Raw genomic sequence first — 14,803 nt, 5'->3', positions numbered from 1 at the left:
ATACTTGAGTTCCTAAGTGAGTTTGAGACCTAGCTCTACTCCCAATTACAGCTTCCAACTGCTATGCACTGTGGGAGACAGCAAGTTCCAGCTTAAGTAGGTAAGTCTCTGTGACCCACAAGAAAGACACTGGCAAACACCACCCTAGTTATAGCAGGCATTTGGATAGTAAACCAGCAAATGGGAGATCTCTCGCTCTTTCAGACAGACAGACACACACACACACACACACACACACACACACACACACACACTTTCTGATGCTGGAGTTCTCTGTTTGCCTATCTCTATTTCTCCCTTTCTATTTCAAATATACTTATATCTATTTTTTTTTAACTTATATTACTTATATTATAAAGTCATACACACACACACACACACACACACATATATATATATATATATATATATATATATATATATATATACACATATATATGGAGAACAGACAGAGAGGACAGAGAGGAAGATCTTTTGTCTATTGTTTCACTCCCGAAGCGGCCACTAAGGCTGGTGCTGCACCGATCCAATGCCAGGAGCCAGGAGCCTCTTCTGCATCTCCAATGTTGTTGCAGGGTCCCAAGGCTTTGGGCCATCCTCGACTGCTTTTCCAGGCTACATAAGCAGGGAGTGGATGGGATTAGAACTACTACCCACATGGGATCCTGGGTGTTAAAGTGAGGACTTCAGCCATGACACTGCTGCATCAGTCCCAACAAATGGTTTTTTAAATGAATTTTGAAAGAGCTACATATTAAAGACAATATGCTACTAAGAAGTTAGAAGTTAGTGGTCAATATTGAGGCAGAGCAAGGAAAAACAACCACGTGTGATGCTGGCATTTAATAAGGGTACTACTTCCTGTTCCAGCTGCTCTACTTCTAATCCAAATGTGTGATCAGGGTCTGGGAAAAGCAGTGGAAAATGGTCGAAGTGTTTGGAGCACTGCGCCCACGTGGGAAACTCAGATACAGTACTTGCCTCTTGGTTTGCATCTGACCCAACCTTGGACATTGTAGCCTTTGAAGGGAAAACCAGCAAATGGAATATGGCTGTCTCTTCCTCTCTTCCTGCAACTCTTTCAAAGAGTTAAATGAAAATCTTCGTTAAAGCTCAATTCAAAGGAAAATTTTACTTATTTGTAGAAGGTATTTATGTTTATATCTTACAAAATAGGAATCAAAGTGACTACAGAGAAGACATGCACAGTGAAATTCATAAAAATCAAGCTACCCATAACAGTCACTGAACACTCCGTAACTGAAATTAAAACCTGGTTATAATTTTCTCACATTAAATAAACAAGTAGGGCCCAGTGCAATGGCTCAGTGGCTAAATCCTTGCCATGCAAGTGCTGGGATCTCATATGGACACCACTTTATGTCCCAGATGTTCTATTGCCCATCCAGCTTCCTGCTTGTGCCCTTGGAAAACAGTGGAGGATGACACAAAGCCGTGCGACCGTGCACCAGGTTGGGAGGCCAAGAAAAAGCAAGTGGCTCCTGGCTTTAGATCAGATCAGCTTTAGCCTTTGCGAGCACATGGGACAAGTAGATGGGCAATCTTTCTCTCTGCCTCTCCTCTCTGTGCATCTGGCACTTCCATCAAAGTGAATAAATCTTTAAAATAAAAAAAATAAATAAATGAATAAATAAATAAATAGATTTGAGGTTTTAGTGTCATCTGTGACGGGTCAGTTACCTACCCACTCCATGGTGATGATAGAGCATGGATGTAACGCCATCAAAACGGAATCCATCAAAGCCGTACTCTTCCAACCACCATCTTATATTTGACAAAAGAAATCTCAAAACTTCCCAGCTAAAATATGAAAGAAACATGAATTTTAGCACAAAGGGATCATTTTCACTATATTCTTGCCATGTGTTAATGAAATTCTAAATCACTTTCCCAAGAATCCAGATGTTCAACAAAAGCATTATAAAATAATCAGCAAATTCCTGACAAATATGTTATTTGTTTTATGAAATTCACTCTAAATGAAGCTATTGAGGGAAAAAAAAATTCCGAGACTCCAGGAGCTGACTCTGTTTTGTTAAACGCTATGTCCCCAGCAAGCAGGACACTATCACAGCACTGCACAAGTATTTGTACTATGAAGTCCACTCCCAATTCCAGTTTCCTGCCAAGCATCCTGGAAGGCATGCATGGTGCTTAAGTGCTTAGACTCCTACAAGCCACATGCGTTTCTGGGTGCACGTTCTGGCCAGGTCTATCCCTTGTTGATGCAGGCATTTGGGGGAATGAGTCAGTAGAAAAGAGTTCTCTCCCCTGATATCTGCTTTTCAAACAAAACATCACTACTAACTATCTGAATTTTTCCCCTTTCAGGAAACGTATTTTCATTACCAGTAGAAAAAGGACTTCTAAACTTTATGCTTAAGTATTTCTTTGTGACACAACTTCAAACAGATATAATATAAAATAAACAATGAATGGTAAAAACAACTTTTAGAAAAAATAAGCACACGGTAAACAATATTACACTTACTATTGTTTTGTAGATAACACATGAAAAAAAATTTGATTACCAAGAATCTATTTAATAAGGAAGACAGACAAGTTATATAACCATAAGAATAGAGGCAAAACAAAGAACTCTGTAGCTCAATTAAAAACACCACACGAAACAAGTCTATTTTGGACAACTGAAAAAAGGGCATCATCAATTGTATTTCTGTTAGTCATACAGTTATGGTTGAGTTCCCTATCTTATTATAACTTTGGTTTTAAGACTTTAATACCTCATTTAGTTTAATGACAAAGCTGTAATAGTGAACACAAATCTTCAATCCAGCTGAAATATATGTAGTTTTTCACCCTTCTGTATATTAAAGAGCAATCTGACACAAGTTGAGATTAAGTTATCACAATCAATTCAAGAAAAATAAATCTAAATTTCAGGGAAATAAGTGTTGTTGGTAATTAACTTCCTTAAATAAGTTAAAATAATCTACATTGGGGTTTTGAAAACTTAAAAGCTAAGTGTAGGAAAAAAAGTAAAACTGAATTCTAACATAGTCTAGTAGATATGTAACAGGAGGCAGGGACTTCAAAATGTGTTACTTAAGCAAACTTGAAGGTGGAATTTGTTTTTTCCACTAATGCATATTCACTGACAGTTTAAGCGGAAAATTCTCGTGTGATAGTTTTAGAAAAAAATACCCTTCAACAATATACAACCAAAATTATTTTACATATTTTTAACTTCATTTGATTAAAAATGTTCCTTTAATTAATAAGCTGACTTTTAAGAGGAAGAAGGCATAAAAAGCCTATAAACCCCATCAATTAACATACATCTATATTTTTGTCAAGACATGAAAGTTACACAAGAGATGAAAATTTCAGGAAGAGAACAATAAATTTGTATGTCAACAGTCTTTTAATACAGTGTTTTCAAAAGATCATGCAAATCTCTTTAATAATTTCTCTACAATTATTGACTTTTCTTGTGAAAGGTTAAATGAAAGATCGCTTTAGGCTGAAACAGTAAATATTTTGGATAGAGCTAAAGACATGACTACAGAAACCAGAGACCACAAGTTGTCTGGAAGACACTGAATTTGTTCTGGCTGAAGAGTATCTTGAAGCTTTTAATTTGACCGCTCCTAAGAACGTAGATTCTAGCTGTTTCCAGTCTCTGCAACTCTACACTGACCCTACCTACAATCACCACATTGAACTTGTGGATATTACTTGTCAATTTCTACCACAGAAACTGCAGGCAAAATGTGTTCTAGGTAGCTATATTATTTGGTTGGGGGAGTTGGAATTGAGCGGTGAAGCAATGCTATCATGATTCACTGAAAAGCAAAATGGGAAATGAATTTAATTAGGAACAAGAAAATACCTCTCTCCACTAGTGAATATTACAGCTGGGTCTGGGACCAGCCTGTCCCAGCCCACACCACCCACCTGCATCCACGAGTGCCAGATGTGGGGGCAGGCTAGGTTAGGACATTATGCTCACTGGCACACTCAAGAGCTGATTCTGAGGATTAACCTAGTATGGGTCCAAGGGATCTACCCAGCTGGACTGCTGTATTTACCAGTGCACCTGAGAAATGAGCCTGATGGCAAACCAAGTCATATCACTGCATTCGACTAACTCATGGAAACTGTGGTGGGGGGCAGCCTGGTGGAGTTTCTGAAGGACCCCTCTGTCCAAGAGACATACTTGCAGAAATATATGAGATATGGGTATGGTAGTGCTGCAGACCAGGCCATAGCATCTATGAGAGCATGCGAATTTGAGCTGGAGTTGGCCAGGTCGGTGGCCAATGCTCAGGAGTGGGCTCACCAATGCATGAGTGTCATAAATGGGCAGGGTTCTCATTTCAGGAAATATCCCACAGACATACAGTCCAGCTGAGGAACATGTGTTACAAGATCAGGCCACCTCCACTATTAACTCCAATACAAGGATGAAAAGCATACCCAGATGCACATGAAATACAACACAGCTCCTTTTATTCAGAAGAAAAACTTATGTACTCCACCAAAAAGAGGGAAGAAATCCAAGTGGCACAAAATCTCAAGTTCAACAGAAAGCACCTAAATCTGTGGACACTCTAGGGTAGCGATGGGCAAACAATAGGCCTTAGAGCATGTACAGAGCGAACAATGAAGAGCCTAAATGATGATAGTTGGAACAGGTCATCTATTATATAATAATATCAATCACATGTTCAATGTGGGTGACACAGGTCATCTATTATATAATAAAATCAATCATATGTTCAATGTGGGGGACACAGCCACAGACACTGGAGTGAAAGCCTCCAGCCAGCAATAAGAATCCACAAGCCAGAAGTCTCGCCTCCCTTGCTCCATGTCAATCTTACCCATCCACCACTCAAGTAATAACCTGAGGACATACTTCCCCCCACCAAGGTCTCTGAAGAAGCAACAAGGGGCCTTGTTCATCGCCTGGCACTGATGTAGTTTGACAACAAGGAGCAGTGCAGCTCCCCACCCCAACACAGGAGAGATGGCGCAAGCATTTCTGTCATCCTCTCTCCCACATCTCAATCCTCTCCTTCACACCCAGTGGTCCACATGGAACTGTAATCCTTACTTTTGCAATGAGCATTAAAAAAGTAAATAAAAAAGAAAACATTAATCAGTATAGCATATGGAATTAAATGCAGAATTAACAAAAGTAATGCTGATTTCCATTACTGCCATCTGTTCTGCTCTTGACCAAAAGGGGTAATAAAAATCTGTGTAACATATTAAACAAGCGAAAACCTCAGTGTTAAATAAATCTTAAAATGATAAATTTCTAATGCTGTAAAATAATTTATTTTAATTGATTTATGAGTCACCAATTAAATAAAAGAGATGTTTCCGATGAGAAAAACAGTAAGGAATAAAGATACACAAAATTTTACAGAAGAGAAAACTAACCACAGCAAAATGAGCAAAGAAAACTTCCATTACTTTTAAAATCTAAGTAAGCTTTAAAGTTAGTAGCAGCAAATGGAAAGCAAAATAGAGACATTATCTGAATAAATGGATTTTCCAAAATTATATGAGGGATGGTTAGGTTAAAAAAAAATTTGAGAGTAATATTTTATAAAGAAATAGTTTCTGTTCTGTAAGAAAAATAAATAATGCAAGAAAGAATGGAAGGACAGATTTATAAAGCATTTTCCAATATCTCTGTGGTAAGAAGTTTGTGATTCTTATCAGCTTACCATAATGAATCTAGACAAACTGATTGACTTTGCATAAACTCAGTGGCCTAATTTAATGAACTGAAAAATAGAGACTGGTAGTGTTCGTGTTAGTAAATCAAGACCTTTGAGACATACTCAGTGATTCGGGAAGAATGAGGTCTGAGTCTATAATTAACTATTCCTCCTACATGGCCCCAAAACTGTCAGACAGTTAACTGCAAGTTGCCATGTTTTGGGGAGTGAGATATGGCTTTGTTCTTTCTCTTAAAACTTGTGAACATTCAACTTGATGAAGACAATACATTTAAGTATTATATTAATAAATTTATTCCATGCCAAAGTACTGGGGAGATGCTGCTCCAGGCATTCTCAAGACCACAGCCAGGTTAGGTATTCTCTGGAGCCCTTCAACTGGGGATTCACCATCTATACTTGTACTGACGGTTAAGATTTGCTACAGCAAAATTGCATAAAGCAAATAAACAAAGCAAAGGGGACACAGGACAAAGTCAGGAGGAATCTAGTTGTGAACTTCACAAAGTCCCCTTATGTTCTTGACCTGGCTGCAACACGAAACATCATGTTGTTCCCATACTACTAGTCTTCACCCCAAGGGAAGTTCAGCAAAAAGACTTGTTCGGTAGTGTTTTATTGGAAGCCTATATCTAGGCACCCCCTGCCTTAGTGTACCCCCAAGTTCCGACTCCCATAAGGAAGGCATGAGTTCTGCATACCCCAAATGTTATAAGAAGAATTTAGGAGTCATGAGAAGCCTTTAATGGCTCTAGGAATTGTGACTATCCTCTGAAAATCCAAGTCTGCAGCCACTTGTCATGTGATGATCGTAAAGGCAGGCAATTTCAGAGAAAGTTATGCTCTCTTAGGCCATGTTAATTCCTTTATGTTCTAAAGTAGAATTCTATTATTATTATATAATTATAAAATAAGTATCATACGTTACTAGAGAAAAAAATTTTTTTTCTCAAGTCATTTATACATCAGAGGGATCCAGACCCCAAAGCCAAGCAGGAGAATTTTAAATGCAGATTAAAAATATAAATATGTAAGGACATCCAGCTGAAGCACTGTGTTCTGAGCACTACCCTCCAGCAGCGCATGGACAATGAAATGTTAATCTCATACATGAAGAACCTGTTTAACTGAATCCAAGATTTTCCTTTTGAGAAAGAACACTGGAATAAGCGTAAGGACCATGTCACCAATGAAATAGAGGTTTCTAAAAGATGTTTAATGTTACTTTTCATCTTACAATTTTCATCACCTATAAGTTCCATTTTTCATTCTCCAGGGACTTGAGAGGAAAAGGAGTTATGATGTATGCCAAGCTATGAGTGAATTAGAAATATTGTTCCATGTGCTTCCTGTTAATAAATGAACTGAATCACCTCAACTAAATGGTTTGTTCTGAGTCAAAGTATGAAAATGTCTGGCAAAGGATACAATAAAACAGGCAATTTACTTTTTCTACCTCAAAATGTCATCAGACAGCCCATAACACAGCTGATCTATCAGTTGATTAGAGTCCCATAAAAATAAAATGAAATTTAGGAACATGGTTTTATTTCCTGTGCACTGTAATAGACAAGGCAAGATTTAGATTTTCAGGCTAATCTATTGACATAAGACTTTTAAAGCTTACCCTTACAAAGTATTGGGCAGATTAGTATCTGAAAAATTAGAGGAGCTAGACACTAACTTTTACAACAGCTTACCAGAAATTATATACCTCAGTGGTCATCATGAATATGCTATTTTGCATGTGTGAGACAGAGCTATTATAATTATTCTCTTTAAAGCCTAAAATTAATCAGAGGATGAAGTAGGAACTAAAACTGCCTCCCACATTTGCTAAAATCTGTAGATCAGCTCATTCCCATTTCATTTTTGTGAAATACAAGCAAGATCCCTAAAATCAAGAAAATCAGAAGGAAATTATGTAGACTTTCCACTGAATTGCAAACGACTAAAAAAGTTTGATTTACAGGTGACTTGTATGGAAACTGAAAATATGGATGAATAATATATACATTTAATTATTTTTGGCAATCAGAGTATCAGGATTCTAATTAGCTTAGATGTGTGAAATATTCAACCTTGTAATCAAGTAATGGGAATTTATTAAGGAAAATTTGTCACAGTGATAATTCTAGTACTAAGATTTTTGGGAAATATCTATAAAGTCAAAGACTGTTGATTATTTCACATTCTGCCAATGAACTTTATAATAAAATGAAACAGAGCCAAATTTTCTTGGCAAGCAAGTATAATCAGATATAATGACATTTATTTAATGAAGTTACATTTTGCAACCTAAGCCTATTTGCCTAATGTTCAATTTATTTTCAGTCTAGAATAACCTCTGAGATTTTCCAAATATGGATGTTACTAATCCCACTAATATTACAGTAATAAATAGGAGTCATTTTTAAACAGTGACTAAATAGCAAACTTAGGAAGAAAAATATGTACCTCTTAGCCATTCCACAGTTTCTGTGCATGAACATTTATTAAACAGTTCATCACAAAACCGTGAAGAAAAATCTTTCTTCTTGATCTGTATATTTCTACTGAAGCAATAGAGTAACCTTGAAAAAAGAAGGTACTTTAAGACTTTATCTTTTATGAGAAATGTGTAGCTTGCTGAGGAAAAAAATGGTAGTCTTATATTACAATAAAAATAATATTTTTAAAAAAGAAATTGAAACATGCTGGCAAGGAAATGCATAAAGGGGAACACTCATACATTGTTAAGGAAAATGTAATTTAGGGCAGCCACTGTGGAAAACAGTGTAGAGATTTTATAGAACACTAGAAATTAATCAGCATATAATCCAGCAACCCCACAACTGGTTATATCCAAAAATACTTGAACACAATGTATCAGACATACGTGTGCCATCATGTTTATAACTGCAAAATCTGGAACCAACTAAGAATGTACATCATCAGATAAATGGACAAAATGTGGAATATATACACAGCAGAACATTATTCAGCAATTAAAAAGAAAGGAAGAAATTGTACTATTGGTAGCCAATGATGCCATTGAAGCACATTATGTTGAATGAAATAAGATGGACCCCCCAAAAAACACCACATGTTATCTCTTATTTTGTTTAAAATCAGACTACATCCACTAAGCCCCAGGTATCAACATTAATTATCAGAGCAAAGCATTTTCTTACCCTGAGGCTTATGCTATACTTGGTTCATTAAATTTTTATATAAAAACTGCCTCCATTTATAATTCTATAAGTCTAAACAAATATCCCCCAGAAAACAAGATAGTATATTGTGTCTTTATATGTTACATGGTTCTAATTACACTTTCACTTAAGTCCCAGTATGTTTTTTTCCAATTTAAACTACATTGTGAAACCTGTTTTCTGTGCAAGTAGTTAGAAAAATATGGCTACATTAAAGGGAATAGTTCTGGATCTCGAGGTACCCAGGCCTGTGTGTGTTTGTGTAGAATGGTATGGACCAGCAGTAAGAGCAAAAGTGAATCTAAGAGTCTCCTAAAAAAAGAAAAAAAAAAGCAAGAGTTGGGGTGATGAGTGTTGTGGCACAATAGGTTAAGGCCCCAACCATAGTGTTAACATCACACAAGGGCACTGGTTCAAATCCCAGCTGCTGCATTGCTGATCTGGCAAATGCACTTGGCAAAGCCGGGGAAAACGGCCTTGGTGCATGAGTGCTTTGTCAGTGGGGGAGACCTGATTGAAGCTGTGGGTCTGGACTTCAACCTGGTTCACCCTGGGCCATTAAACCATCTGGGGAAAGAACCAATGGCTGGAAGATTTCTGTCATTCCCTCTGTCTTTCAAAGAACAAACAAGAAAGTATAAATGTGAAGCAACCAATAACCCATTCTAGAAGGATTTCTCTGAACGATTCATAGATTAGAAAGTGTTTTATATAATTGGTTTTTTTAATTCAGTCATGTTTACCTGCTTTCTCATAAAGTTTGTTTTCAAAACATTAATTTTTCAAAGAACCAATGTATGTGACTACTCTTTTAAAGTGTAGTAAGAGCTTAGAACCATCCTTTTTCAAAGTAGAGGACTCCAAATCCTGAGTATCCTGATGTCTAAAAATCACAATTTTAAACTAGGTCATTTCTGATACTGGGAGACATATGAAATAGTAGGTGAGATTTACTAGGTGTGTCCACAGAATATACCAGAGTAAGTCAGCTAGCTCCACACACTTATATAGACAGATACATAACACATTTATCTAAGACAACGTATGTAAAAATGAAGTTATTTTTTGGCTCAAATCAAATGACAGTGATATGAACATGTGCAATACAGATTATGACAAATACAACATTCTTATTTGTAAGGAGCTTTTAGAAACCTATCTATTCTCATTTAATATGAAAGGCACTGAGACACAGAGAAAACTGAAAATCCTATTTGCACAGGCATAGTAACAATATTTATCTATTGCATACAACTAGATTTCTACTATGCAGTTTTTTAGACTCATTTTTAAAAACTGATTCAGAATGTGGTTAAGAACTTGTACTTTCTAACATATTGGTCACTCAATGCTATGTCAGTGAACTTCATGATATTGTAAATTTTCATGTTTCTTCCTACTGTTGAAGTTGTATAGTGGCTTTTCATTGGAGGCAATGATATTCTGCCAGTTCTACTTTCAGAGCAAGGATAGTCTCCCAAGGAAACTGTTGAATTTATCTGGACAATAAGATGCTGGACTATCTGCATGGTCTATTCCTGCAATGAAGGAAGCATGACTGGTTATGAACTATACTACTATAACAATATGGAGGAATTCAATATGGGGGAAGGGCTTGTGGAGGGGCTGGGGGAATCACAGAGCCTATGAAACTGTATCAAAAAATCAAATAATAAATAAATAAGGTCACCAGGAAAAAAAGGTTTCACTATTCTTATTCAATATTACAGAGATAAATAAATTAGTGTCATTATTCTAAGATGCATGTATCATTTGAGATAAGTAAATAGATTATGTTTACCATCCTCTATGCCTTTGAGAAGTAGGAAATAAAAGTAATAAAGATGAAAAAAAATGAATCTAACCTGGTTAATACAAGCAAACTCTACAGCAATGTGTCTATCAAATTAGCCATCTGTCTTATTTCAGGATGCTGTAACAGGAAGGCCCTATAAACACCAGACATCTAATTCTCACAGCTCTGGAGAACACACATCTAAGGGTGGGGGCCTCCTCAGTAGACTGTCCACTTCTCAACGTATGAGGCAGAGAAAGAGCAAGGAGCTCTAAGGGTCCCTCTCCCAATGGCAGAAGGCCCATGTGTGAAGGCAGAGCTCCTTAACAAAGCCCTGCATCCTAACAATATCATGTTAGGAGGTTAGGTCTCCAAAACTGGAATTGAGCATTAAGGGGGACCAAAATTCACATTATAATATGATGAAGTGAACTGATAAGGGCAAGAAAGAATCAGAAGTATTTTTATGCGCCAGTTCAGTGCTTTATATCTTCATACAACATCCAAGTATTCATTTCTGTTTTCAATCACATTTCTCCTGAATTTTAGTCTTTAAAGAAAATCTTTTTTTTCTTTTGTAGCAATATATGTCTTTGTGAAAGTCACATTGCATGAGACACACTCTTTCACTATCAAATCTCACTCCTTTCTTGTCTAATGTGAGTCTGAATTTATAAACTGCTTTAATGAAACCAATCTCTCAACTCCTCTCCACTCTCCTCTTCTCCCCTCCACACTGCTCTGCTCTCCTTCCCTGCCCCATGCCCCCGGCATTTCTTTTTCGCCAATTGGATTCCCTCTATCCCTAAACATATATTTAATGTCTCTAGTGTGATAATTATTGAAAAGAGGGTATCATGTTATTTGTTCTACATTTAATTCTATATATTCTTATTAATTTGAAATTACTGGAAAGCCCAAGTCAAATCAAGATGCATCTCAGCTTCAGGATAGGATTAAATAATTTGAATCACGTCATTATATATTAACAGAAACAAGAGTAAAAGTCAAATACTTTGCTGTATGCAAGAAGAGTTGTACATTATCTGAAAATATGAAAATTCACACACACAGAATTGAAACTCAAACCAAACAGCAACCAAAATCAAAATGAATTTAAAAAATTAGCTACCAATTCCCTTCTATCCAAACTACTCATTACGGAAAGTCTAGCATAAGGTTCTCAAATCTTTCATGCTATTTCACAAATTAATGTTATTTGAAAAACATAAGATAAACTGAGCCATGGGAGGCAGTCCTGTCTACCAAACCTAAAACATAAATCCCAATGCCGCAGAAACCATAACCTGCATATTTTAATTTTTTTAAAAAATCACAAAATGTTAATAATTTACATATGAGCAGAGGGCTAAGAAACTCATTTTTTAAAATAAGCATTTTTAAGATTGGCTGTTAACTCTGAAACAGAAAATAAATAAACCAGAAGTACTATTTTCAACGTCACTGCAATAAGAAATGAAAATTGAGAACAACAGAACACTTTCCCTTGGAATAACTTCAATATAGGCAACAATTATGATCCCTTGAGTTTCCATAAAAGTTCTGCAATTAATTATTTTTTAGGCTTTAGGTGAGTATTTTTTAGGTTTTAGGTTTTTAGGTAAGTATTTTTTTAGGTAATTATTTTTTAGGTTTTAGGTTTTAAGTAAGTACTTTTGTGACTAAAGCTAAATAAAAATCTATACACCTAGAACATTCCAATAAGAGATCATGACCTTACTCTTTGACTGACTATAATCCCTCTTAATGCATGTTTACTACAAGATAAAAATTAAAAGCATTAAAATCTTTACAAATAATACTTTCTTATTAATGTAAAAATTTGTTTATTAGAAGTTTTAACATATGTGGGCTTCATGTAAGCATAGAGCCCTATTAAGGAAAAAAGGGAATCTATTCAGTCCATAGAGAGTAAATCCAGATTGGTTCATATGAATAGCCTATATTCAAATAAGAATGTTCATGATTAAATATTGAAAAATTTCTCCTAGTGTTACAGAAATCCCTGGTGAAGACAACAAAAGGAAGAAATCATATGACAAAGCAGTATCCTCCGGCCCCGTGCCATGGCCTAGCAGCTAAAGTCCTTGCCTTGAATGGGCTAGGAAGCCATTTGGGCGCCGGTTCTAATCCTGGAGGTCCCACTTCCCATCTACCTCCCTGCTCATTGCCTGGGAAAGCAGTAGAGGATGGCCCAAAGCCTTGGGACCCTGCACCCATGTGGGAGACCTGGAAGAGCTCCTGGATCCTGGCTTTGGATCAGCGCAGTACCGGCCATTGCGCTCACTTGGGGAGTGAATCATCGGACGGAAGATCTTCCTCTCTGTCTCTGCTCCTCTCTGTATATCTGACATTGCAACAAAAATAAATAAGTCTTAAAAAAAAAAGATATTTAAAAAAAGCGGTATCCTTAAGGAATCATCAGTTCCTTTTTGTTTATTCTAGTGATGAATTTTGCATTTTCACATTGCTACCTGGATTTTCAAAAGGTTCTGCAACAATTAGTTTAATCATTCACCCACATTGCTATAATAGAACCAAGAATGTATGCACATACATAATTTATCATATTGGCATCAAGGATAAGTTAGTGATCAGACAAGAACTTCCAATATTCAGAGATGCTACCAGTGCAGGAATGGGCAAGTGTCACTAAAATATTATTACTGTATGTTATAATATGATTCTTAAGTTGGCATGCAATAAAGCCAGAGATATACAGAAACGCATATGAATAATAGTGTGTTTAACAACAGTTAATTTAACCTGAGAGCAGTCACTCTTGCCCAAAGCCATGTAATTCACTGACTTCTAGAATTAAAATTTGCCTTTCACTAGTGGCAGTTAGTAATTTTCACTCCATGCAGTACCGGACAGAGCTGAAGTCAGAATCTGAACTCCGGCTTCAGAATCAAAACTGCTGATTCTCTTTGATAACAACTTAAATACATAATATATAAATATATAATAATAAATACATAATAGTAAATATATATATGGTAGCATACAATATATAAATATATAATAGTAATTACAATGCAAACATGTTGGGGTAAAAAGGAAAATAACATATTTATAAAAGAGATAGCAATATGTTAAAAGAAAAGCACATTTATAAAATTAAGCATCCAAATCTTAGGAAAAAAAGGCCCGTTAGGATATCAGTATATCTGGTGAAAGTTAGAGGGAAACTTACCCAATGCTTTAAAAACAAATTTTTCTTAAAATGTCACTTTTCAAAAATTCATGGTATGTTCAAGGATTATTTTTTATATCTAATGAAAGATGAATTGCCACAGTCACCCACCAGGTAGCTTGATACATTGTCAACAATGTTCAAGCACATTACAAAGTATCGTGTATAGCCAGGCTGAAAATAATGACCTACAATGAGGTTATGAGGTTGAAATCTCCCCAGATGGAGCAACCCGCTTATTAAACAACATCACATCTCATTGAAGATCCAACTCGCCCTGGTTCCAGTCTAACATGCTTTCTCCTGCTTACTAAGCACCACCAACAGCAGCTTTTTTTTTTTTTTTCCTGTCCAAAAATTAGAGAAAAGCTCAACTCAGTCAGTGGCAGTTCACACGAGCTATCACCTCTGGTTGGAATTCTCTGCCATGAGTGGGACCACACCCAGCAACACGTCCATCAGATTTGCCTCGAAAATGTCCTGATAGCCTTTCTCCAGAGGCAATTCCTCCAAGAAGCATGTCACTCTCATCTATGTTTCAACTGTCCTTGTGATTCTACGGCTTTTCTGTCAGATCTATTACTTTATTTTGCCCTTTATTTTCTCCCTAGCACTTACCGCATCATCAATGCAGCAGGTATTATTATTTATGTGCTATCAATCTTCTTCAAAGTAAGAGTATACCCGAATGTATGGAAACCTCTAAAACTGCATGGAAACAGAATTAAAAGATACATTTATTTCAGGACAATTTTTTTGAAATCTATGCATTTTTAAATATTAGCCACATTCCATGAAGTTTTTGAAGGTCTGTTAAATGTATGGATCCCAATAAAAAATTTTGCACCCAAATACTTAT

The 14,803-nt window shown here is 36.2% G+C and overlaps 1 protein-coding gene across 3 annotated transcripts in view; it reads right to left on the bottom strand.

Annotated features, from left to right (window-relative positions):
• Nucleotides 1–14,803, bottom strand: part of GBE1 (1,4-alpha-glucan branching enzyme 1) — a 361,102-nt gene that overhangs the window by 187,008 nt on the left and 159,291 nt on the right. For all 3 annotated transcript variants that reach the window (XM_040980626.1, XM_040980624.1, XM_040980625.1), the window contains exon 8: nt 1,706–1,821. In XM_040980626.1, the coding sequence (XP_040836560.1) occupies nt 1,706–1,821 (116 nt within the window). The remainder of the gene's footprint in view (nt 1–1,705; nt 1,822–14,803) is intronic.

The sequence above is a fragment of the Ochotona curzoniae genome, unplaced genomic scaffold (assembly GCF_017591425.1).
Source record: "Ochotona curzoniae isolate NIBS_2020 unplaced genomic scaffold, NIBS_Ocur_1.0 contig_3498, whole genome shotgun sequence".
NCBI classification, from domain to species: domain Eukaryota; kingdom Metazoa; phylum Chordata; class Mammalia; order Lagomorpha; family Ochotonidae; genus Ochotona; species Ochotona curzoniae.
Note: the sequence above shows the minus strand (reverse complement) of the source record. Positions and strands in the feature narration are given on the sequence as shown.